The 26,531-nt window shown below is 42.5% G+C and overlaps 1 protein-coding gene across 8 annotated transcripts in view; it reads right to left on the bottom strand.

Moving 5' to 3' along the window:
- Positions 1-596: 596 nt before the first annotated feature.
- The window catches only part of NRG1 (neuregulin 1), a 183,970-nt gene continuing 158,035 nt past the window's right edge, over positions 597-26,531 (bottom strand). For 4 of the 8 annotated variants that reach the window (XM_064439488.1, XM_064439489.1, XM_064439484.1 and 1 more), the window contains 6 exons: positions 20,482-20,505; positions 15,823-15,925; positions 12,374-12,500; positions 10,540-10,670; positions 9,825-10,028; positions 597-5,812 (listed from right to left, as the gene is read on the bottom strand). In XM_064439488.1, the coding sequence (XP_064295558.1) occupies positions 5,161-5,812; positions 9,825-10,028; positions 10,540-10,670; positions 12,374-12,500; positions 15,823-15,925; positions 20,482-20,505 (1,241 nt within the window). In that variant the 3' untranslated portion in view covers positions 597-5,160. The remainder of the gene's footprint in view (positions 5,813-9,824; positions 10,029-10,539; positions 10,671-12,373; positions 12,501-15,822; positions 15,926-20,481; positions 20,506-26,531) is intronic. The other 4 variants (XM_064439486.1, XM_064439487.1, XM_064439492.1 and 1 more) reach the window with 2 other exon arrangements.

Raw genomic sequence — 26,531 nt, 5'->3', positions numbered from 1 at the left:
CTTTCTTCCAGACTAATGAGTCCCAGCCTACTCAGTGCCCCCTGGACCTCACCAGCTCCAGACACTTGTTCATCCGTGTTGCTCCCAAACCCTTCCCCATTATACTATTTCTATTCTGAGACAAAAAGACCAGGACCATTCATTGTATTTAAGATCTGTACAAATCATGAATTTATACAGTGGCATGGTGATGTCATCTAATAATTCCTAGTATGTAATTTACTTTATTGACTGTTACTGACCAGCGGGGTGACATTTTTGTAGAGCAGGCTCTCACAGCCCCAAGACTGTGTTGTGTCTGCCCCCATCCATCTTGAGCAGTAATAGTCAAGGTAGAGCTAATAAGCCTAATTTAAGAAACTAAAAATGTTTTACCTAGGACCAAGAGTGTCTGCCAGAGACCTCCATAGGGACAAGTCAGAAAATTCAGGGAACAGTAGCCCACAAAGACAGAACAAGACCTTTACAACAGTGTTTGGATCCAGAAAGATGGTGGCTAGTGACCTGACACAGTCTGCTGAGCAGCTGGGCCAGTAGAACACATAAACAATTTAATCCAGCACCTCTTTTACTGAAAATGAATAACAAAACCTTAATAAATCAACAATTACTTATTGCTGTATTTGGGATAATAAATTCTTTAGTTTATCAGTAGCTTGTGGCTTCCATAGCATGTTCTTTGAACAGTTTGCCTTTCAGTTACATCCCCTTTCTCTCCTGAACAATAAATTAGCATTCATTTTTCTTTTAAAGGAAAAGAGGGGAAAAAGAGGATATATTACAATTTTTTTCAAAGCAAAAAGAAAAATGCAACATATTTTTGACATATATCTTAAAATAATATGAGGATAACTTTCTCCGCATGTTAGATGCCTATGTATAAATAATAAAGGATGTTATGTTATTTACAGTGTTACACAATAAACTAAGAAAGTCTGATTTAACACATAATCCATAAAGACAGTAAATGATGAAAACATCCAAGTATGTACAAGATGTATTTACAATAGAATAGAGAATTACAAATGATGATAATTGGCCATGTTCTTTGTCTGCCCTTCTCTGCAGCATTTCATAGGTGCTTTTTTTGTTTCTTACTAGAAGTAAGTCCCAGCTGATCCTAAGTAGCCACACTGCAGGGCCAAGAAGTGCTCAACAGGCTGAGAAGTGTGTCCTTTGAAGGGACACAAGTTTGCTATCCTGGATGCTCAGGAAACTGCTTGCAATGTGTGTGAGAGAAGCAGGGAGATGTAGCGTTGTTTTTGAGGACTGGAAAGAGAGCTTTCCTGTTTCCCTGATAAAGGCAGTGATTGATCTCTTAAACCTGGGGGTATTGGGGTGGCTCAAGTGAGGAAGGGAATAGCTGGGCCAAGAGAAGGGAGTAGATTTTTCTCTGTTACATGAGAACCTCTGTGGAGCTGTAATGATTTACACCAGCTGAACAGGCAAGCTGTACCAGGTTGTGCACAACGTATTCCAGCTATACACCCCTGAAGGAAGCCTTTTACCCTGGAATAATTCCTGCATATAAACACATACACAGAGAAAACTCATGGCTCAAGGTAAATGACATGGAAAGAAACCAGGACAATCTGAACAACTCTTCCATCACTGGAATATTTCCCTCCTCTTCAAAGTATGTTTCTCCTTGCCATGACTTTCAGACAAAAGTTGGCATGGGTTACACAGTCATGGCCCAAGGGTGTTGGGACTGCCTAGCTCAGAGGTCTGGGTAATGAAGCGAATATCCCCAACAGGGGAGCTGGCCTTTCCCGTAGGCACTTGCTGGCTCTGCTCCATGCTGCTGCAGTCTCCAGCCCCTTGGCCAGCAGGAGCTGGCTGCAGCCTGCCAGCAGAACCTGTGGCCATGTAGACTTGCTAACTTCAGGGTGTGGACTTGACTGACAGAAAGCACCCTTGCGCTAAAAGCAAGTCCACAGGTGAGGGGCTACATCCTGCTCCTGCTTCTGTGAGTGCCAAGCCAGGGCAACTCCCATAACTCGCTGTTGCATGAATTGTGCTGAAAGGCTGGGTTCTCCCCAAAGACCTAAGGGCTTAGGCAGCCATATCCCCAATTGTATTTTCTTGTTCTTAGGTCCATGTGAAGACCCCAGCCTAATTTCATGCTTACCCTAAAACACACTACTATATGTACCAGGGGAAGGAGGAGCAGGGACTGCATACCACTTTCACTTCGAGGCACTGCAACAGAAAAGGTGTGACATTTTCCCTTAGACCTACACTGAATAAATATCACATATACAGCTCCCAAGCATGCCATTGCTCCAGTTTTATACTGGCCCTCTATAATCAGTGTTATAAGCCAAATTATTTACTCCACTTCAAAGCAAGTTCTCTTTCCATCTTGATTAATCTGTCTGGGCTATCACAGACACTTCAATGAGAGCTGGCCTTGGGGGCGGTCTGTACTGGAGGAGATAACAGAAGACCTGTGTTATAATCTCTATTCTGCTACTAAGACGGGCGATTCTGGGGCAAATTTCTTGTTCCTCTGCCACCCTTTTTCTGTCTTGTCTGTCCTGTAAGATCTTTGCAGTATCAGACACCTTACTGAAAGGACAGATTTTCAAGTGCCTCTGGAAACTCAACGGTGCAAATCCTTTGGAAACTGGTGGTCTGCATCAGGAAAGCGCACCTGGCACTCTGTACTACTGAGTTGCAGAGTTACTGGGGAGGTGGATGTTCTGCTGCACGGGATTGCAGATAAATAGGCATGACTAAAGGGATGAAAATGAGTGTATGGTATCTAGAATTTGCAGAGAGGTTTTGTTTTGGTCTGCAAAGGCAAAGTATGTTCAAGTACATGCCAGCTAGGGAAAAAATGGCAAAGGGGACTTAAGTCCAGACAGTATGTATTTGACAAACTTTGCCATCTCCCATAGACTTCTCAAATAAGCAGTGCTATTTCAGCCACCACGTAGCCCAAAGCTGTGCTAGATTCCTAGCCTTTTGCTTCTACCACCAACATTCTCGTGTACAACCTTGTCATCATCTTCATCTTGTATTATGTTTTTTTTGTTCTTTTCCTGCTGAATCTGGTGGTCAGGTAGACTCATCCATGTTCTTACTAATGTGATGTGGTTGATTTATACAGTGAGCAACTCAGGGATTTTCATCATCCAAATAAACAGCTTCATTTACTAGACTTTGCTTTCAGGTCTCAAATCAATAGGACACCTTGTTCAGCGAAACTCTTACGCGCATGCTTAACTTTATGCATGTGTTGGGTGCATCAATGGGAGTCTAGCACATGCTGAAGATAACTTTTGCTGGGATTAGCATAAGCGTATGCTTGAACAATTTACTGAGTCAAGACTTTAGTTCCTCAGGTCTACATCTCACAAAATTTCCTTGACTTATTCTCTTCATTTAACTGGGACCAACATGTGGCCCAAAGGATGAGTGTATTTTGGCTGAAATTGTTTTTCTCTTGACATGGCTCTTATTTAGAGTCCAGTAATACCTGTAGAACATATGTTCTCATTTTCAGAATCCCCGGAGTCTAGGAAAAACATTTGTTTTCCAAATCAATCCTGAGTCTATGCTGTGCCAACTGAACACATAACAAAAATCAAAAGAAGAGAAGAGGCAGAGTGACCCTGACTAAACTGATAGGAATTCAGTGCAAAAGAGGCCACTTGCTTCTGTCTGAACGGATGCAACAGCTTCAGCACTGACAGCATCCTTGTTCATTCCTAGTCAAAGACTTCAAGGCCGTCACTGGCTATAAAAACACTGAGAGCAAATAGCCACTCACACTACGGCTGTAACCCACATGGTGTGCTTGCCTTCATAAATGGGCTTTGCACTGGCCTTGCCTCTCTCAACCCAAATAATGGAGTCAATAAAGGAGAGTAGAAATGAACTCCATACTCCATACTTCGGCTACATCCTTCCTACTTGCTTATACTTTTTCACCATTCAGCAAATCAGTTCTTCCCTGAAAGTATTTTCTGTGTCCAAGAGCAACCCTCACTCCAACAGCAACTCTAACAAGGTATTGCTAGAAGCTTGTCAGGGTTCCTTCTGAGGTGGAGAAGAAAAAGAGAAAGTTGAGGGGAAACAAAAGGATAAATCACCTATTAGAAATCAACATTAAAAAAGAGAAGTGAAAACTGATTGCACTTTTTTTAGTGGCATTTGTTTTCCAGCTAGATCTCTTTCTTGCTTGGTTACAGATATCTGCTATTATATTTGCCCCATTAACTTAAACTAATATAAATCTTTTTTTTTTCTTTTTTTTTTTCTTTTTTTTTTTTCCTTTTTTTTTAAATAGAGTATTGGGTTCAAAGCCTCAGCTAACCTAAACCCATTTTCTAAGGGATAACTAGAACAATTAATATCTGGAAAATAATGAAATGGCAGCTCCTAGTGATTACAAGCTGACCTCTGATTAATAATATATTTGGTTTAAAATCACAGTATTACTTTTGTTCTATAAGTAACATTATTTAATGCAGGTTGGCTTTTTTTTTTTTTCTTTTTTTGTTATCCTGCTGTAATTAATAGTAGCATGCTGTTGGATCTACTATTGTCCCAGTGCTCAAAGAAGCAAACCTTTTGGCTGGCAGAGAGCAGACAAAACTAATTTCATATACAGAAAGCAAATAAAACTTCTTATAGAAGAAAATTTTTTTTCTTTCAGCTTTTTTTTTTCCCTTTTTTTTCAGTATGTGTTTGTGTTTATGTTTCTGGTAGGGTGGGAGTGCCATTACAGGGCTTTTTGATCTGGGGATTCTACAACAAGCGACCAGAGGGACTTCTGCAATTCTTGCAAATCATACATCCAGTCATTATAATGCAGTGCACAAAAAAGCCAGGACAACTGAGGGCTAGAGGTTTTGCAAAATACTATGGGACAGCAATCATTGTAACTGTACAAAACTTGCTCTCAACGTAACATAACATAAAGGCACCATTGATATCTTTCCCCATTTTTGAAATACTGTAAAAAATTGCTACATATGGCACATAACACATTTGTACATACGTATATTTAATTTATAAAAGTTTTTTTTTTTTCCCTCTCCTGTTTTCTATCAGCGGAATTGCTAAAATAAAATAAATTGTTTAATTTAAAGGTGGAATACTTCATTATATAAAATAAAGTTTTACATGTGACTCTATGTGTTTTATGTTTTATACAGCAATAGGGTCTTGGTTAGCTATCACACTGGACAACCTTGCTTGCAACTCTTCCGGTGTGGAGAAGCGATTCGCCGGGTTAGTCCTACTCTCAGCCAGCCGGTAGGCAGCGGCTGGCTCCAGACTGGTTGCCATGGGGTTCGGTATGCTCAGGAATGGTGTATCCTCGCCTATTCTTTCGTCTTCGGTTTCGGTCTCAGAGCTGCTGCTCTCAGAGCTCGTGTCGGAGTCCGCTTCCGCCCTGCTGGAAATGTGGCCATTGGGCTTTGTTCTTTTGACCCTCCGGCTGTTGGTGAGTTTCTTTGGAGGCTCCTGTGCTGGTTCGTACTCCTGCGTGGTCTCGTACTCTTCATCCTCCACTATCCGCAGAGGACTTGGTGGCAGGCTGTTGCTCTCGTGGGCAGGATTGTGGTGAAAGGAGTTGAACTGCTGAAGGTGGTGGTCATATTTCTCACGTAGCCGTGGTGGGGTCACCAGGAGAAGTGGTCGCTCCTCTTCTATGAAGGGACTCACTGCCACCGAAGGGATGGATACAGTCAAGCTGGAAGCCGGTGGTGACATTTTGGAGGGGGGGGACTTGGGAGAAGTTGGAGTGTGGAAATCGACGGGTGACATGCGAGCTGGTGTGGTCATAGCTGAGACATACCTGAAGAAAAGAGATGGGGAAAGGTTGCGAGCGCAGAAGCAGTGGTACACAGATGTTCAGGTGGGCTGGGAGGGAAAAGGCAGGGATCCTTTAAGATCCCCAACATCCTCACACAGGACTACCAAGGAAACCTTTCTGTTGCTATTAATCCTGTAAAACTGCTGACTTCTGGGACTCTGGGCAAAAATGTTTGAGAGCAGGAGGAGCACAACAAAGCCCCCAGGTCTCTTCGCCTCAGAAAAGCCATGTAGATGCTGTAAATTATTTGCCAGAAAAATTCCTGGAATTAATCCAGGAATGGGATTCAGAGACTGGGGGGCTGCCAGGAACAAAATGCATTTGCAAGTATTCTCTCGAAATGAAAAACGCTGCTGCACTTCTGGCAGGATTTGACCAGAACATGGGATGCACACAAACAGACAGGAGGAAAGAAAGAAAAGCAACTGATTGGGGGTTCACCCTCCTCTGGCAACCAGACTGTCTCAGGCTAAGGAGGAAAGCAAAGTTTGGACAAAATATAGATTCTGCTAATTTTAATCACTGGGGGTAGTCAGAGGCGAATTTGCAGCACTGTCCCAGCAGCTTTGTACTGCTCCACTCCTTGGGTGCTAGTTACCCTGGCTTGCAGATCTATCTGCAAAGAAACACGAAGCATTATTTATCCTCATGTGGGAACAAGTGCTGACAGAGAGGACTGTCTGGCCTAGAGTTCATGACTGCGCTGCAGAATTTGCCCCTATTCCTTCACAAGTTTCTGTGGGAAGCGTAGTGGTCAATGGTGATTTCTGAAAACAAAGCTCAGGTGCCAGTACAGAGCTTGTCCCAAAGAACGAGGACAAAAAATGTGAGGGTCTCAGCTGGTTTGAATCAGTGGAGCTCCATGAGATGCTATAAGGTCATGCAGACTCATGTCAGGGGAGGATCTGCCTGAAACTGCTTGATCAAAGGCACAGTGCCCAGCATGACATTTTGCATAGTTTGGCTTTGGTTTCATTCTTATCTTAAGTTTACCTGCCTGAATTTCACCTGTGTCCAAATTTAAAATCTTTCTAAACTCCATAGAAGTTATTTCATTTTTTGTTAGTAATTTATTTATCTGAGTCTGAAATTACCAAAATAAATCTGAATCCAACTTTCTTATCCAATCTATGACTCAGTTGGACATATTACACTTGATTAAAACACGAGTTATTGGATAAAAGATAAACTGGGACAGATCCTGAACCGATGTGTAGTAGAGTAAATTGGTTTCAGTAGAGGCACATTGATTTTCATCAACTGAGGAACAGGAGAAAGAAAAACAAAACTGGAATTATGCATGGGAATGAATCAAGTTGGTAGCTAGTGAGAGCAGAGGGCAATTAATAGGCCTGTGCATTGGATGAATGAAGTAATTCTTTATTTTTCCTTCCATGAGTGAGTTTTTCATCCCTTTCACATTTTCAAATAGGCATTGTCTGAAAACCTGAAGCCTTTCTACTTCCCCAGCTGGTACACTGTTGGATGTACATCTTTTTGACACACTGGATTTTAGCTAAACTGGTTCAGTTAATGCACTAAGTTAACTAAATGTGTTCACTGTACTACGCACACTTCCGTCAGTGTCAAGTTACTGTGTTTTGCATTCACACATTTCTGGTGTATTCCCCCACACCATAATGGGACAGTACTAACAAGCTGTTGTCCATGAGCTGAGGCACAGGAGCCGAACACATACAGAACTAGCCCATCCTGAAAGGAAGGCTAAAAGGCAATAGATTGACCCAGCTTCACAGCCAACAAGAGTTAAACCATGCTGGCTCAGTGAAAGGGGATCACAGTGTGTCCACAACCAGCCAACGAGCATTAACCAGTTACATGCTGCCAACTTCATCACATAGTCCAGCCTTTTGTGCAGATGGTGTTTTTTGATCTTGCCTCCTGTAAGATGGCTAGGGACTTTCTAAAATATAGATGCTTGGGTCTTCTGCTCATGTAAATGGGTGTCAGGGCATGGGATCCAACAAAGGGATGGGGTAATGCAGAAGAACTCCTTGTAATATCTATTCTATTTAATTTCAAAATCGTGAAGGAGTTGTGGGACTGGAAGGTGGAGGGAGCACAGCCTTAATCTACCAATTCACTGCAGAGCAATATTTGATGGCTTCAGGAAATAATTTGTCAGCTCATACATACCTTTACGTTTCAGAGTAATTTTTAGTTGTAAATAACTCTCATTTTCGCCCTTATATACACACACACACATGCAATCCATCTCAGAAATAATCTGCCATGTATTTCCTGCTTGCTAAAAACAGATGAGGCCTAATTTAATGCCCAGGGAACTGTCTTCTGCATTCCAAGTTTATGGTTGTTTCAGGCACAGGCTAGGCCATCAACGCCTGGTGAATTATCACAGAAATGTTGCTGCTTTTCACCTGTAGCATAACCTTCAAGAAACACAATACTTGATGAAATGCATTCTTTCTTTTCATCAGAAGGGAAAGGCACACAATTCTTTTTGCTGCCTAAAATCTAAACAGGTCATATCAGAATGATGCTTTGGCTGTCCCAGGCAATGCAGGAGGACAGCACAAATGATCTTTGCTTCTACACACAGATGCCCAAATAATAAGCTGTAGTAATTGCCATTGATGGGTGTGTGGCCATGCATCCTCTACAGTTCCCCGGCAGGAGGTAATGCAGTATTTACTGCTATAGGTCCTGATCCAACAAAGCACTTAAGCACACACTGAGGTCTACCTGCATGACTAATCCCACTGATTTCAGTGGGGCTACTTGCATGATTAAAAGTTAATCTTGTTGAAGTACTCTGCTGGATTGGGGCCATGGCTGTTTATGTCACGTGAGCCACATATCCTGAAATTAAATTCCATGGTAAATAACAGATAACTTTGTTAAAAGGAGAGAACCAGTTCACTATCCCTAGTGGTCCTATAGGCCTTATTCAGAGACCACTCACCATAGTGCCTTATCCCACTGCTAAGCAGTTGGTTTTTGTGTAGCAAAGGGAGTACCACAGAAATGGCTTTTGCTGTACTTGCACATTAATTTTTCTGGAAACCACAATTTGTCTCCTACACAACTCAGTCTCCTTGGGGATTGCCTGGCTGCATTTTTGACATCATGGACATCCCTGAGATCAAATCCCTTGTGATTTCACCATGCTCAGGGAATTGTTCCAGCAACCCTTTGTTTTTCTTTTCTTCTGCCTCTGATTGTTGGGAGCAAAGCTCTCTTTAAATGTATTGTTTCTTCTCAGTCTTTCTTTTGCCTCTCTGGGGCCATCCCATGCTCTTGAGATAAAATCCTAGCCTAAAGCTGAGCAGACTTTTTCAGTAAAAGTTTTCTCGCAACTGATGCACTTCTAGGCAGGCCTTACGTACTGATGAACCAGCCTTTTCAGAGAAAAAGATTACTTTGTTGGAAAACTCCTGGCCAGCTTTACTTCTAACTACTCTTGATTTAATAATGACCTGGGTTCTTCTGGCTTGCACTTTGTGTTCCTCGCTTTTATTTAATGAAGCGTGAAGTGGAATTTTTGAAGCAGATAATGGGTATAGGAGCTGAAAGAAAGTAGGTGGCAGCAGAATTCCTATACTGCTTAGGAGTCCTTAGTGCCCTCCTCTTATGGATCAATACATTGCTTTCTCTACACCTTCTGTGTCTCACAAAATTCCTCAGTTTTCTCACTAGCTTCTTCAAAGAAACTGATAATTAGGCAAATATCCATTTTTACTTTACAATGGAAATTTCTGACAAATTACCTCAGTGGAGCTTATCCAAATGTGAACTTCTGGCTATCAGGAATAAATCCAGCAGAGGTAAGAAGGGAAGAAACACTTTTAGTAGACTTTAAACTACTACCAAGCTCTCCACCTTTACAAATGAGGAGATGTATGCCCTACATGAAGAGCTGCACTGTTGCGTTTCCTCTTGTGTGCCCAAGCTCTGAAGCCATCTGGGAACACCAGCCCTTGCCAGCTGAAAGCAATGATGTGGTGTGTCCTACCTTTCACTGTGAGGAGAGTCTCGGTAGGAGTCAGGGGTCTCTCTTGCATGCCGGAGGAAGCTGTTGCCTTCCCGTGGACCGCTGATGCCATTGAGGCGGCCCCGGGGCCCCGCTGGGCTAGTGTGCCTGCTGTTCTCCATGGAGGAGCTGACGAGCACTGAGTGGCTTTCGGAGAGGATACTTTCAGTGTGGCCATTACTCCAGCTGGAAAGCAGCAACCAGGAAAGGAGAAGAAGGGAGGGAAATGTGAGAGGGTGCTGCGGTGGCAAATGCAGATGAGCAGAAATTTAGCCAGGGCTAAAGGAAGGGCTCTGTTGCTGCTCAGGATGTGCAGCGTAACTTTCGGGTTGGTAACTGGGGCTGCAGTGTTTTGTATGAATCCACATGCATCAAGATGATTTTGCATGTGTGGATAAAAGCAGAGGTAAGGAGGGCTTTCCAGTAACCAGAACTGTCACTGATTTAGCAATTTGCATATACTAGAATTCACTGTAAGAGTACTAGAATGCCATTCAGTCAATAAAGCTTGCTCTTTGTAAATTCCTGGAAAGATAATTAGTTAGGTGACATGATATCAAACATTGTTAGTCTTAAAATGAAAACAGTATAAAGGGAGCATAGATTTTTCTGGGTTTGTTTTTTTACACATCTTTTCAGTTTTGAAACAGCAACAGATCAGCTATTACGGGTGCTGTTTGCTTTCCCCCTCCAGTACCTGTGGCTGGGTGTCTGGGTGACTGTCACGGAGTGATGTGTTGTTGAGGTGTAGTGGCTTGTAGAAAATGAGGTCTCTGTTTCTCGCTCGATGACACGCTCACTGGAGATTACGTTTTTTGAAACGTACTGCTGAAAAAACCCAGACAAACCTCAGGTTTACAAACTGTAGTTCATAGCACATTTGCAGACATAATTTCCAATCCATCTCCCCCAGTCGTAGCTTTTTACACAGGCCAAAGCACAAACTTTGTCACTTAAATACAGGCAGAAACCACACTGACACACCTGAGCACATTCATGTTCACCTTTGCATACATACCCATCTAAACTCAAAGTAGGAGGAAACAAATGAGGCAATTAGTAAAGGTCTGCATCCCTAGCAGTCTATAACCAACAGACATGAGGTAAAGGTTCTTCAGTGAGAGGATGGTCAGTCACTGGAACAGGACTGCCACAGCACCAAGCCGGCCAGAGTTCAAGAAGCATCCGGAGGACACTCTTAAGTCATACGGTTTACTTTTAGGTAGTCCTGTCAGGACCAGAGAGGTGGACTCGATGATGCTCATGGGTTCCTTCCAGTTTGAGATATTCTATGATTACACATATTTAACAAGGGAAGGAGAAGCCATCATGGATAGAGACCTGGAAAGGTAACCCTCCCTTTACTACCTGATACATCAAATTCCTAATTTCTCATGCAGAAGACAGAAATAGTTAGCAGTAGGAATTGTTCCCTACAGAATAAGAATCTGGGTAGCAAATAGCTATTTTCAGTGCCCAAGGATGCAGCATGAGGGCAGACCTATTCATCAGGGGATGCTCTGCAGAATGGGCCAAAGCCTCCTGAGATGGGGCTGGAGGTGTGAAGTGCCCAACCTCCTGCACAGCTTTCATCTGGAGCCCCTCCAATGCTGTTGCTGGTAGGACTCTCCATTCTCCTCAGTGGTAGCTTTTGGTTTCCCCTCTCTTAAAAATCCTACCATGGATTTAGGTCTTCTGAGGGGAAATACTGAAAGCTGAGCTCTTCTGAAAAGATGTCTTAGCCTTAACCACAGTTAGTGGAGGTGTTGCCATTGACTTACCAGAGCCAGGGCTCATCCCTGCAATGAGCTGTCATGAATATGTATAGCGATGGTGGAATAGGAAAGCAGGGATAGCTTGAGGTGACAGGAAGGCAGTGTTCCCTATGGGCACCAGGCTTCCCTGGGAAAGGGAAGGAGAAGAGGAGGAAGCGGCTACAGGCAGTATGAGCAGGGCCTCTAAAGCCAAGTGGCTTGGCCAAAGGGTTAGTTGAAGAGTAACTCTCTGCTCTGTTCTGACAAATGGCTGGGGGATGCTGGTGGAGTATCTGCCCCAGTCCCATCTCCCCAGCCACTGATACTGTCCAGGTGAGACCTTCATTCAGACTTTTACTCCTGCTCATAAATGTCACATTCCTGATCCTAGGTGGCTGTCCCTACTCCCCAAACCAATTCCTAGGCCAGGGGCAGTAGGAAGAGCAAGACATGTGTTTGACAACAATTGATCCCTACAACACTTAACCCTGTTGTAGAGCCATTAGTATTTTTTTTTCTGATGTGTTTTTCTTGCTTTTGGTGTCCTAGATCCACAGGCACAGTTGCAGCACTGTGGCATGCCCCAGTAAACTGGCTGTCTGCAGTAACATATCTCATTTTACTTCATATTTTTTGCAAAGCCCCTAATTGTTTCTGTCTGGAGAAAGCCAAGAGAATTCAGTCACAAGCCTGTGGCAGGTAGAAGGTTAAAGGCTGCTGGGCACGCTTTGCTGTGGCACTGGCAGCCTAGGCTGAAATGTGGGCAGTAAAACCTACATTCACCAGCTGGACGTTATCCGGTGGTGGGTTGGGGTGGTGTGGCCCATTGGCCATGTTCATCACATTGTTCCGTTCCGAGCGCAGGCTCTGCCGAAGGCGATCGTGCAACTTTTTCCTCTGCTTCCTGTGCACAAAACACGGAAATAATTTTAATAGACAAAGGGAAAGCAGCTGCACCTTTCAGCATGTTGATGATGATGATAGTAATATAACAGGATTTTTTTTGCCAGCATTTTCCCCATCATTGCAAGATCTCAGAGTAACTCTGAAGACCATAAGTCTGATTGCAGCTGGAGCTGTGGGGACCTGTGGAGGGGGAAGGATGTGTGGGAACCCTTCCAAGAGTCAGCAGGCCACAGAGGGATGGGAAAAAGTGTGAGGAAGAGAGAAGCCATTTCTAAGCCGCACTCTGTCTCAGGAGGAGCTTTCTTCTGCACTCAAAAGGGAGGGAAGAGGGATTTTATCCCAGTCACCTTAACACCCTCACCATGGCCATGGCCAGGTTTCTGACAGCCTACCAGGTTACGCTTCTCTATTCAGCATAGGGAATCGAGGTGGCCTTACCTCAGGGCTTGCTTGTGGCTGTTGCAAAACAAGGCGTGTGCCACAATCTTTGTGATCTGGTAGCTACATATGTTTTTTGTGGGATTTGTCCCTTACCTCAAGAGTGCACTCCAGATACATAGCTGTGTTAAAGAAGTGAAGGGTGCAGAGGAAACCCCAGAAATCCAAACTAAGTGAATGTCTGAGGTATGCCTGAGTCTGCAGCCATCCTGGCAGCTCTGGCAGGTTTTGTTACAGCACCATCAGATTAACTCTAGAACATAACGATAACCAGGTGGATGCCGGGACTGCTAATGCATTCATCGATAGAGCCATGCATGAACCACATGTACTAATGGCATGGTCTCTGGATGACTTGAACGCTTCTACTGTGCCCTGTCCACAGCTGCTACTTCCCCAGTTGCTAATCCTTCCAGCTCTCCTCAAGAGATGTTTTCAGGAGATCATTACAAGCTGTCAGTAACAAAACTTGCAGCATAGTAAAACCTGGTGCTGTGAAGACAATGCAGAATGCACTAAATAGAACACCAAAATAAATAACTGGGGAAAGAACTATTCAATTTCAGGCTTAATTTATCAATATTCCCCAGTTTTGTCTGATTATACTGGAGAACTTCCACCATCCTGCCACAGAATCCAGGGAAATGAAGGGAGGATGCACGCTCCAACACACTGCAGAGTGCATATGACCTTGGCTGTGGCAAGAGCTATAATACACACAATTCCCTAAACTGTACGCAGAAGTACAGATAGTTTTGGCAGGGCAGGACAGTGTAAGATATAACCATTTTCAATCCCGTTTTGAACTCAAGAGGACTATCTGAGCTTTCCAAAAAGGAGGGGGAAGGGAAAACAATAAATATGTTGAAGCTTGATAGCCAGGGAAGCTTAAAGACAAAGAAAACATGACTTGACACACTGTATTTTACATAGTTTCTCTGTGTGTGTGTGCCTGGTTAGTGGAAGACGTTTAATTTATGACAGTCCACATGAATGGTATAAGCAGACACAGCTGCCTTGGAAATACTCCTGTCTCAGCAGGACACAGTCCCTGATCCATGTGGGCTTTGTTTTCAGAGGATAACGAGGCATCATCTGAGGACACATAGGTGGTTAAGGCGGATGGAGAGTGCAGTGTGAGGAAATACCTGAGCAGCTACCCAAGACCCGCTTGGGCTGAGAAGCAACATAGAAAAGGATTTAACTTGATTTCACAGCACCACTTCATGAGACCTTGGAGACCTGGGGCACTGAGGACAACCCAAGCCCCCATACGTAGTAAAGAGAGAGGGTTCTAGAGGGAGTTTGAGTTCAACATCTATGGATCTGAGACCCTGGCTCATATTGCCTGGGAATCTGCCCCTAGAAAACCCCATTACTTCTCACCTTCAATGATCAGTATATTTGCATTTTGCATGCTTCCATGTGTGTCATTTGTCCTCTTGTAAAAGGATACTAACTAAAAAAAGAAATTACTCCAGGAAACTGAGAAGAAAGAATAATGGGAAAGCTAATGTCTACTTCATTCATTCTGAGAAGCCTTTCAATAATGTAGGTGACGTGCAAATAAAGCACCTCTAAATTAAGACTCAGTGTCAGAAGATACTGCCTTAGCATTTGCCCAGCAGTATCTCTTGCAAGAAGACCAACAAAATCTAAGCCATTACAGTTTACTCAGTGTGTTCTCATAACACCATTCCAGGATTTCCCCAGGTTTCTGGGATTTTCCCTGTTACGGGGAAAGAGCATGAGCAGAACATGTCACAGACAGCAGTCTGGCATCACTGCTTCATTTGGAGGGCCATGAACTGGCAGCTCACTTTCACTCTCATCAGCTGTGTTTGAAAACATTTCACTTTTGGCTGGCAGTGATCGCTGACGTCTGGGACAAATGTGACAAAGCATCCAGACCCCTGACGGATTCTGGGGGCTCTTTATATAGAAAACTGTACTTCAGGACACTGACTAAATGTTTGTTGAAATTCATAAGGATGTGCTGGCTGATTTCAATGAACTTCAGACCAAGAAAGATATCATTTATATCTGGCTTGCCAGTTGTCAACTCTAAAAGAAGTAATTGATTTGATTCTTTATTACTGTTTCAGTCGTTCCCCACTGATCACTGGCACAAGGTTGTGGGTGGGACCAGCATGTGTGTGTGGCTGGACTCTCACTGAGGGGGTCAAATAATTCCCCTCCTCCCTGCCTTTTAACACATCCATCATTGGTGGGGCTTGCAAGGAAAACCAACAACCCAACTGCCAATCAGGCTCTGCAACAGTAAATCAGGTTTATACAAACGTAGAAGATTTATGATGAGGGTTTTCTGTGTTTTGGTGGGTAGATTTATAAGAGCAGCCAGAAGTTTTGGCAGCACAAATCCTGCTGATGTTCAGTGTAATTTATGGTCCAGAGTGCCTCATGCATGTTTGAAAGTCACCCCAGTAATTTAGAGAGACTCACAGAATGCATTTAAGTAAGTAAATTACTTTTGCATTGGGAGCACATTCATGTTCAGTTCTCTGGTCTTTGTTGGTTAGTAACTTTTAGCACATTTAATCTTGCCTCAAGTACAAACAAACTACACTGATATGTAAAATTTATGGGTGATAGACAAAGAATTGCAAGTCTGAAATTCGCTCGAGTCACATTTGAAGGGTGAGGAACCTTTCAGATACCTGTCTTATTTTTGCACTGCTGGTGGACATGGAGACCTGCACCCATCTGGCTTGGACCAGAACACCCTGGCCACAGGTTTGTCTTTTCAGCTCAGCTTTGGAGAAACCCAGATACAACCTTATGGTCAGAGGAGTAGAAGCTACCATCAACTGGGAAAGCCCTGACCAACAACCACAGATATAAAAAAGAAGGTAAAAGTTTACTTGGTTTTGCAGTAGGCCACCACACACATGATGCCAACTACTAGAAGAGCAATGCAAATGCCAGTTATGGTCAGCACCCGTTTCTGGTACAGTTCCTCAGCTTCTAGAAAGGGACAAAAACAGAGAAGGTCACAACATGGAGGATCATTAGGCAAGGAGCACACAGTCAACAGCTGGCATGCTACAAACCACTGCACAGATTCACACAGCCACACCAAAACACAGCCACCACCTTCAGGCAGACTCATTACTGACTGCAAGGAGAACAGGACTACTTCATAAACTCTTCACACAGTACTGGGGATGAGCGATCATCCATATAATTACAATCGAAAGTAATTTTTTTTTGTTTAAGTCAACACGACTAATATCTAAGAAACAACTTCACAATTGACAAACACTCAGCATTTGCTGGAAATAAAAATGCAATGCACTAAGGTAATAACATAAATTTGCAAATGCTTTGGAAGTTTTACTCTGCAAAGACAGCTGGAATGAAGGCCAATTTTATAAGCCTTAAGAGAAATTTATATTCTTATTATCTTTTTTGGATTGTTTTCATATCCAATGTCCCTCTGCCCCCATGTCAATTTGCATCTCAGTTGTCTTTACAGAAGAGAATTCAAAATTTCTTTCTACATTTGAGACATGAGCTTGGCTTGTAATTATACCACCAATGGGAATGAAGACAGGCTTTGAGCTCTGGTGGAAAGATTCAGACTTTTTCTTTAGTGCTCCTCCAAAAACACAGTAATATCAACACACAGCAGTGCCTTGTATCAGAGAAATGCTGGGCTTCTACTTGCATCTTTTGTCCAACAAAGGAACTGCTCTGTCTAGAGTGGCAGCCTGCTCAGTGATGACAACTTGTGACTGATCTCGTTCATCAGAGATATTTCACTATTACAAAGACGTTAGAAGCACTGGTAATGTTTGGGTTGGAGCTACCCGTGCATTCCAGCCTCGCTCATGCTTGGCAGAGAGCGTCGCTGCATGCTGTGCCGGGGAAACATTATGTAAGGAGCACTGAAACAGAGGTGAGTTCTATATTGACGCTTTACAGATGCAGGCTTGCTTTGCTGCTTTAAGGACAAAAATGGATGTTCAGCTTTTCTCAAGTCTTATTTTTGATTAAGCAGACAGTCCAGAATACTTGCCCTGGAGGATCCAGACCAGAGGGTGGCCTGAGGTCAGACTACAATATTGACTGGAATACCAGCAGGTGTTTAAAAATAAATGAATTAATAAAAGCTGCATAGCTCTACATTACCTTTCAGATAAATGCCAGCATTATTCCTGCTGGAAGGGACTTACATGAACATAAGAGGTCTGTGGGGCAATTCACCAGGGGGTACAGGGATGCGCAATGGTCCCTCACATGTGCCATGAGTCTCTGTCCAAGCTCAGGCACTTAAATGATGTACTGTCATAAATGCCATGCCAGTTTAGGACAAAATGCTCTGTGCTGAAGAGGAAGCAGCCATTCCTCCATTGTGTTTCCTGGGCTTATCTAGTTTAGTTTTAAAGTTGCTGTGGGCAAATGGCAAATATTCCATGCAATAAATCACAAAGCAAAAAGAAATTCTAATTTCTCTGATACAATGCACCTTACCAGGGAATGAACTTGTCCTACAAGCCAAACCCACTGTAAACAAAAACACCAGCAAACAGGTCACGAGCACTGTCAGACAAAATTAATAGCACTGATTATTAACAAGGGGTGAGAAAGGTGGGGAAAGAAGTGAGTTTGAGTTTGGTAAAACTAGGATGCTGCAAAAATGTATTAAAGAAAACAAAAATATAATCCAAGAACAGAAAGTCAAAAGAGGGAAGGAAGGAAGGGCTGAAACTCCAAACCAAACCAAGACAGGACAAAGAGAAAAAGACAAAGGTGAAATATAGGGAAAGACAAGGTTAAAGGGTTGAGAAGTCAACTGCAGGCCTGGCACAGCATGCTTGATACTGGAAAAAACAGAGTGAAGAAATGCTTGGGGACAAAAAAAAAGAGGCTGAAGCAGAGTGTGAAGGGATTTCTCATACAGCATAACTCCTCGCCTAGGCTAGTTAGTGGCACTTGATCCCCTTCCCATTTTGCCCCTTCTGAAAGCGCTTATTAGTTAGCCATGGAAATGGTGTATTACGAGGATGTCACAGGAAACAGGAGAATTGTGCTAAGCAATTTAGGGCAAATTTGCAATGCTTTGAATTATTATTATTTTATTTTTGGTCATGCTGTCAGCTGTTAGCTTGTGAAAGCAAAATGAATAAGGACATATCAACCTGTTTTTCTTGGAGGGGATGGGAGAGGAAGAAGATTAATTAAGAGTGAAAACTGCTTGGTTCTTTATACTCAGGGAAAAATTGCACTAACTGCAGGAGGTTTACTCCAGGCTGAGGCTGTTGCAAATGAGCCAGGCGGCTGGCTGATGATGGCCTTGCTAAGGCTGCCAGTGGGGTGAGGCTTTTTGCTTGTGTGTTGGATGCTCCTGGGCTCCCACCCAGTGCAGGGAGGGGATTGCAGTGAGGCAGCAGTGCAGCCCTGAGCAACACTCCTCACACTGGCGCATCTGCTGAGACTGTATGTCTTGAGGGCATGGAGAAGTAAAACCCTGGGTCTGCTTTCATTGCCTTAATTCCCTCCCTCACCCTTTGAAATGAGGCCCTTAGGATGATCCAGCTTTTCATGGTGTGCATGAATGGTGCCACCATGCCCTCCCTCAAGCCAAAGGGGGCATAGCTGCCTGGGAAGGCACACATGACTGGGCACGTCTCGCCCAGCAAACCTGGCTGCGCTCCTGGCTAGCAGGACCTCCTTCTCCGGCACAGTGGGGGCCGACTGGGGGATGCCCAGGTCTTCTGTGGGGGCCACTGCAGGTGGCAGCGGATGCTGGCAGCTGGGACGGGATGGGGATCCTGACCACAGCTCTGCAGGCAGTGTGTTGCCTCAAGGATGAGCCTTGGCCACTCTGCTTAAGGCCAGAAGAGTTTTGTGAAGCAGGGACTGATCTTCCACAAGGCACTTGCGGTTATACCGGGTCTTGCTCCAAAACTGCCCCCTCTGACCAGTGTTAATGTTTACAGAGCCAGTTAATGATGTCCAGCCACATAACATGTGCTGTGTTTCAGTGCTCATCAAACTAGCTTGAAAAAAATTAATAGCAGCCTTGGGAAAAAGTCCATAGAGAAATGTATGCGCAGTCCATAGAGGAATGTATGCGCAGTGAGACTTTAGAAAAGGTTTTAGGCTGTTAAGTATTAAAAATCATTTGAATAAATTTTTTCCACCCTGCAGAATGTTAGGGAAATCAAATCAACATGAGAGTTAAGTCAAGATATTAAATCCCTCTATGTGCAGCTTTCGAACATGCACATTATGCAATTAATTTCACTTCACCCTAATTTATACATAATTGATGCTATATATGGTCTTAAATTTGCTCTGTTTTGAACTTTTTCTTCTTACAGGTCTCTGGGGATTTTTAAAAGAATTTCATTCCAAAAGGTGGTTCCACTGATGTAATTTCATATATAAAGCAAAATTTGCAAGTCAGTTCTTAAAGAATTTTAATCTAATTCCTCATATGTTATTGTAGCCATATATCTTCTACTGCAGTCTTGTACTTATGAGTGAGAATTAATATTATCTTGTGATAATAATAATAACAGTAAGCTGGGTTGTAAGAGATTTTTTAAATTTGGACTTGTAATGGTTTTTCCACAGTTCACAGCTTAAGTTAATGACATTGTGTGGGGGCATTTTAAATAAGAACATGAACTAAAACTTTGTGAAAATCATCCCTGGCTTGTTCTTCTCATTTGCCGAGAATTTTAGGAGATTCTGAACTAAAACAGTCCTGAATTCCAAGTTAGTCTATTCAAGAGATGGACTACTTGTACCTCTGATTATTAAATGTTAGTTAGACAAGTGAAGTCTTATACTTATAAGGTCTATTTCTATTACATTTAAGCTGGAGCGTAAAAATAGTACCCACTGTCAACATTCTTGGTTGGGTGCAATATGAACTTAGTATTAGAAATATTGAATATATTTGCTGACTTGAGGTTCTGGAGACTAGCTGTAAACCTTTACTTAAGTTTCTAAATAACTTTCAGTTCACTTCTAATTTACAGACCTAGAAATGAATGCATATCATTTACACATATGTATATGCATCTGATTTACATACTTAGCTGTGGGTTTAGACATAAAACTTTACTTGGAAACCAGAACTCAAAACTGTAAATTTGCAGAATTTTAATTGGCTCTAACAGCTTATCTTTTTTTTTTTTTTTAGACTAGTTTGTCATTTTACTTAATGCTTGCAGTGTTTCCAAGATCTGGCAACCCTAGGAGAACTTAGCAATAGCAAATGTCAAAACTAGTCAAAATTACACAGCAAAAAAATGAATGTACACTCTGTTATGATAACTTCAGTAATTGCTAGAACTCCTCAGGTCTGGAATATCCTATCACTATTACTGTTTTAGTGAGCTGATCTCTGCTAACATTTTGACAAGGGTTGTTATAGCTGTATGATCCCTTCTAAAGCATAAAGAAATTGGTTAGGAATTGAAAAGGGGAGGTGGAGAAAAAAATAAAAAGGGGTTTATCTTTCAGGCTCTAAAATCTGCAGGCTAAAAGGAATGATTGGTCCATACCCATAAATTCAATCCCAAGATGCTCTGCCAATGCAGAAAGTTGACAAAAAAAAAGAAAGAAAAAAGAAAAAGTTTCAGAAAAGAGCAATACACTGTACTCAAAAATAAATCACACGTAAGGATTATGGCTATTCTGTGTCTGCACATGAAACAGGACAAAGGGGCATGTACGTGGGCACCACGCGAGTGCGCCTCTGTAAGCTACATGACCAGACCTTCTGCAAGGGTTACACACCAAAATAGGTATGGGAGATCTGAACAGCCACAGTGCAGAGAATGCAGCAGGAACCTTTAACCCTTAAAGATCTTACTGAGATGAAGGGGTCTATGGCCTGAGGATGCCATGTGAAATGGCTGATTGTTTTCAGATGGGAGAATGAGAGCACAGGGATGCTTTACAAGGGGCAGCATCCCCCTGCAAATGGGTGGTGCATTGTGCTCCCGTCTGGCCCTGCTCCTGTCCCTGGTATGCAGTTCCTTGCTCTTGTGGGTTGCAATCTGGAGGTGGCTGGGACTGTTTGCTCAGCAGTGGGACCCCTTCTCAGGGAAACGGACTGCAGCAGAGGTCTCATTTCTGGAAGAGGAGCCAACGCCTTTTCCCCTACCTTTGGGCTGCACTACCTTGGCAGAATGACCCGCTGGCTGGCTGGATGCAACCTGGCATGCAGGGTCTGATGCCGTTTACATAGATCACATGCCTAAATTAGCACCCCCAGGCCCCAGCAGCTGGTGTGAGGAGGAACATGGGCTTCCCCGGCAGGTACCCTAGGAAGCCCTTCCCACAGGGCTAACACCATAACTGTAGTAGCTCTCACTTTCTTTGTCCTTTTGTGCTGTGAAATTTAAATAAAATTCTAATTTTCTGACGAAATGGATTTTTTATGCAGTTTGTACACATGAGGAATGCCAATTCTTTCCTGCCAATCAGTAAAATTTTAAGGGTTAAGCAAGTTGGAATCCATCCAGGTCTCTTCCTAAAGAGCCAGTATTACATGCCTACATGAACACTGCTAAAAATATACATTAGTTGCATAGAAAGCTTGGTTAAGTCTTCAGTAAAATGAATGACATGCCCATGCACATATATTGCTGTATTTATGCTTGCTTACAGGTAAGACGCCTAGCCTGGATGTCATTCATATCATGCAGTTTCTATTTCAAATAATTCAATGGGAAGTTGGTACATAAAATGGGAATATATTCTGTCTGAAAGCCCTAACAAGAAAACATGCTGAAGAAACATGCATTGCTTATTCAAACCTAGATGTCATGTAGCTCTTATTTATCTTTGGTATTCCTCGCTACAGTCCCTAGACCTGATTAAAAGAAAACAGAATATCCCAACACTTCTCGTTTTATAAACAAGTCATTATTTTTGATCTTTTCCTATTTAACCCAATATTATTGCATACTTTTTACATACAATGTGGTTTTAATTGAGTGTTTGTCCAGGTGGTCTAAGAAGAAATACAATTAATTATTTTTAACAACTCAGTGTTCATTTTGGATGTGATTTTTGTGGAGGCAGTATTAGACGTAAAAAACAATTGGGATGCAAGTTTTTTTTCCAAAAAAAGTGCTCTACAACTACAACTCATTGGATATATTGTAGGATGGTGGGGTCCAGGGTCTACAGAACGAGAGTATGATGCCTGGAAATGCTGGAACAGGTCCTCCAGGACTGTATGGTGAGTTCATGAGTGATGTGCCACAGCTGCTGGGCACCTTAGATTTTGGGGTGGCTACTCTACAGAAGTAGGTGGGTGGGTAGCCTGGGGACATGGTGCTGCCCAGTGAGGGGTTAGAACAGTTGCAGGTTTGTGTGGAGACCTTGCACCTGACAAGGAAAGGACCCATCTGTATCAACTGCATGCAGCAGCAGAGAGGTCCAGGGAGACCAAATTCACCTCTGAAGCATTGAGGTGCCATGTTTCCTAAGTCATTATTAACTTCTCTTATTAAATGTGTCCTGTGAGTAATAAGAAATTCTAAAAAAGTTTCTTTTTCATGTAATTTGAATTGAAACCAAACTAAAATCCCTCAAACTATCACAGAGCAGAACCCCTACATGTCAGCCAATTCTGCTTGAGGGGCTGGGATGCTGTGCCCGTTTGTGAAGCTTAGGATACATTCGGATCCTAAATTTTGATTCATTTCAGTGGTACTCACACTGCAAAATTAAATTTGAATGTAGGATGTCAAGTCCTATGGCTCCTGTAAAAGTGTTATACTACAACTAATTTATGTCACATAAGTACAGAAAATGTCCTTTCTTAATTAGAATATCTATCATAGCAATTTTAGCATTTAATGAGCATTAACTGAGCAGTTTATAGAGAAAAATGTTGTCTTTAACCTTGAGCTGAAGATGGACAATGACATTTTTCAAATCTGTTTGTATCATTTAGGGGTCTTGGTCTCAGCACATAAAGAATACAGTTCAGGGTGCTGAAAATGAAAATTTCAGGCAAGATTGTCTAGTACCCTAATACAGATGTGACCACTTTAGAAATATACAGAACTTGAGAAATACTGAGCTAGTGGAATTGCTGAACAATGGACTTTTGAAGAACTGTAGTTTATGTGGAAAGACTGAGAAATCAAGGCAGTTACAGAGTAACAGTGGTTTTGGTCATCCCTCCAGAATATCATAGCTTTACTCAGCTCTTGCCCCCTTTAATTTCTCAGCCAGGCTCATCTTGACAATATGAGGCAGGGGCCGTCGTCTGAACAGAAATTTCCCTCTGCCTCTCTTGATTCTGTCCCTCTTGCTCACCAAGGACGGCAGAGCTGAAATGAGCAGTTTAAACTGGTGTGCCATGCTGAAACATTTGCCTTCAGGAAGGCAGGGACCACATTCAATTCATGCCCAAGACGGCTCACAGCATGCCCCACAAGTTGTTGTATACTCACAATACATATATAACTGTTAACTAGCAAAGTGAGCAAGTCAATTGGCCCTTTGGGTGGGGTTCTTGGCCCATCCACGGCATTTGGGAGGACAAAGAATTTACCTGTGATTATGCTGTGGAGAAGTTTCCTCAACCTTCTATTAATCTGAAGCTCTGCTAGTGTTTCTTATCCCAAGGATCTTTCTGCATAGCCTTGCTATAAGAGTTGTCATGCATAGCTACATAAAAATTAGCCAAATTTTTTCATGTTAATTCATTACTTTTATTTTCCCCCATTTGCCTTGCTTCCTTACCTTGAAGGGGATGAATAAGTGAACATTCAAATACAGCAAATATATCCGCATGGAACAGATGGATTTTTGCAACACACTTGTGGACCACCTTCTGGTATCTTACCGACCAATGGTGGGCCATAAGCCTCAAAGTCAAAACCACTGCAGAAAAAGCCAGGGTATTGGAGAAAACACCTGGTAGCAGCTGTGACTACTGTCCTCAAGGAAAGGGCATTACAAGGTCTGTTAGCTAGACCCAGAGATGAGCAAAACTAGCAGTTTTTTTCTTCAGTTTCCCTTGGTCTGCAGTGGTGGTAAGCACCAGCTGAAGGGGAAAATCTGCACAGCTGCAGTGCTGGAGGTAACTGTGGTAGTGGTTTATCTAACAAGCCATCACCTCTCAGCCACAACAGGCTGTCCTATGGCCTGGTGTGCTTGCAAAGCTGAAAACCAAGGGACAGTCAGCCTAAACATATGCTCTGCAGTAGTCTCCCTCACATCCATTCCCACTTACGCCCACACTTCCACTGACAGAAAGGAAAGACATTTCTATGGAAGACCTTTTCTTAAAATGGAGATCCATCTAATTTCCTGTGCCCCTTTTCAATTTATTTCTAGTGCACCACAACAACTGAATCCTCCAGGGCTAACCAAACCACTGCCAAGATAAGCCTTGCACTCTGTTGGGACAGGGGATTTCCAGAATGCTCCACATCGGCCTTGTTTTGATCTTGCAAAAGGCCCTCAGCAAACCTCGTAACTTCAGGACTCTTACAAATACCAACGCTAGGGCAGATTTCTGAAGCTAACTTTTTCTCAGCAGCCAAATACAGAGCCCTAAGATAGTAACAGCTCATCAGTAGGCACACCTGGTGTGGAATCCAGTTCCCTCTTTATTTCCAAATGAAGACAGACCCTTCTAAAAGCAAGTAAAATTAGATAGCACTGTACAGTTCACATACACGCTTTTGTCTCCTACTGGCACTTACGTTGTTTAGCATCCCAATTTGCTCTGTACTTTGCAAAAGCTGTATCTACAGAGCTAAGTTAATCACCCGCAACACTTGGTACAAAATATGACCTTGGCTTTAAGCTCCAAATGCAACATTTGCCTGAAGATAACTCTCATTCTAATCCCCTCTTTAATGGTATGCTCTGGTCTGTGTTGAGTGTAATAATAAAAAGTCATATAAATGCTTCTTCATTGATTTTTTTTTTGTTAAATATAAATGTACCCTCACTGGACCCTTTACAAAAGTGTGATTTTAATATCTGTAGCAGTTTAAGAAACCTGATTTTATACCACAGGTGCAGGGTAGGCAGAAGTGCCAGAGTCTCATAGCCATTGCCTGGGGCTCTCAGAGTAGCCCGAGGTAGGTAGTGGTGGGCTCCCCAGCCAGTGCATTTCAAGCAAAGGAGGGCTGGACCAGCTAAGTACTTACAGCTGAGCATAACTCTTGCAGCAAGGCAAGAGCATTTACGCCTTTTCCACAGAGGCAACTTCAGAAAATATCATCCCAGTATCTAATGCCCAAAGATTCCTTTAAAAATTCCAACCAGAGTGAGGAAAATGAAAAACTAATGAAGGAAAACTCACAAACTCACTTAAACCTTTTTTTTTTTTTTTTTTCCCTGGGTAGAAAAATGAATTTATGATCACCATACAATTCTTCCACAGTTTTCAGGGTAAATTCAGCAGCAAACAATGGAACTTATATTTTACCTGCACTTTTCACCACAATACACAGAAAAGGCCATTTAAATCTATTATTTGGTAAACTTAAACACTGTAACAGAATAAAAATTTTCAAATCCATAGTTACCAGAGGTTTTTTAAAAATAACTCACACTAATAAAGCTTTTAAAACAGGGCATAAAATACACACTTGAATGCTGGAAGGTCTTGTCTCCAGTCAGCACCCTTGGGATTTACATGGGTAGCTTCCATGATGGGCAGTATGAATTATGTATCGAGATTTTTCATCCATCAGTATAAGAGAAATCTATGCATCTCCTCAGGCTCCAAAATGTCCAGCACATGCTAACAGCTTTTTGTCCTATATACTAATGGAAATTAAATTAAGCTAGCATATAGTCTCTGAAATCTTCCTGTGCTGGCAAGTGATCCATCAAAAATTAGTTCCTATAATACTCCTCTTAGATCACCGTACTTTCTGATGCCAGCAACAATTAATTGCGAATAGTACACATGCATTAAAATGTAAGATGTAAGCAAATTTCTTATATGTTACCTTTGACTTTTCTATAGCCAATGAGAGAAAATAAATATTCAGTGTATTTTCTGTTTCCTCCCTGACAAGTAATAATAATTAACCCGTCCATCCACGTGAAAGCTTATGAAATATGTGACTGCAGTGCTGATTCTACCAGCAGTATGACCCAGAGTTCTCTGTGTGTGTGTGTGTGTCTGTTACATTTCTTTGGCCAATGAATGTGGCTCTGAAATACCTGATGTCTTGCACCTGTTACCCACAAATAAATATATCAGACCCCATTGTTTATGCTGTCTCTCCCCCTTTTCTTTTTCATTCTGTGCTCTTTCCCCTGAAACTCGGACAATGAGGAGGAAGAACACTTTGATCCTGTTTGGCATGTGCTCATTAGAAATGACATAAGCATGTCAATTACCTTTAAATTTTAGATCTGAAAGAAATCTCATATGCAAGTAGAGGATTAACTACCTGTCCCTTTGTTGGGGGAGTACTGCCCTGTATAGTGGCTCATAAGCTTTTTGTAGCAAATAAAATGTGAGACTTTGAAAATATAATTTTTGCACTTTTACTGCTTGATGTCAGTGGGGAGTCCATATCACACCATTCAGTGTTAATTTCACAGCGTTCCTAAG

The sequence above is a fragment of the Phalacrocorax carbo genome, chromosome Z (genome assembly GCF_963921805.1).
Source record: "Phalacrocorax carbo chromosome Z, bPhaCar2.1, whole genome shotgun sequence".
Lineage (NCBI taxonomy): Eukaryota > Metazoa > Chordata > Aves > Suliformes > Phalacrocoracidae > Phalacrocorax > Phalacrocorax carbo.
Note: the sequence above shows the minus strand (reverse complement) of the source record. Positions and strands in the feature narration are given on the sequence as shown.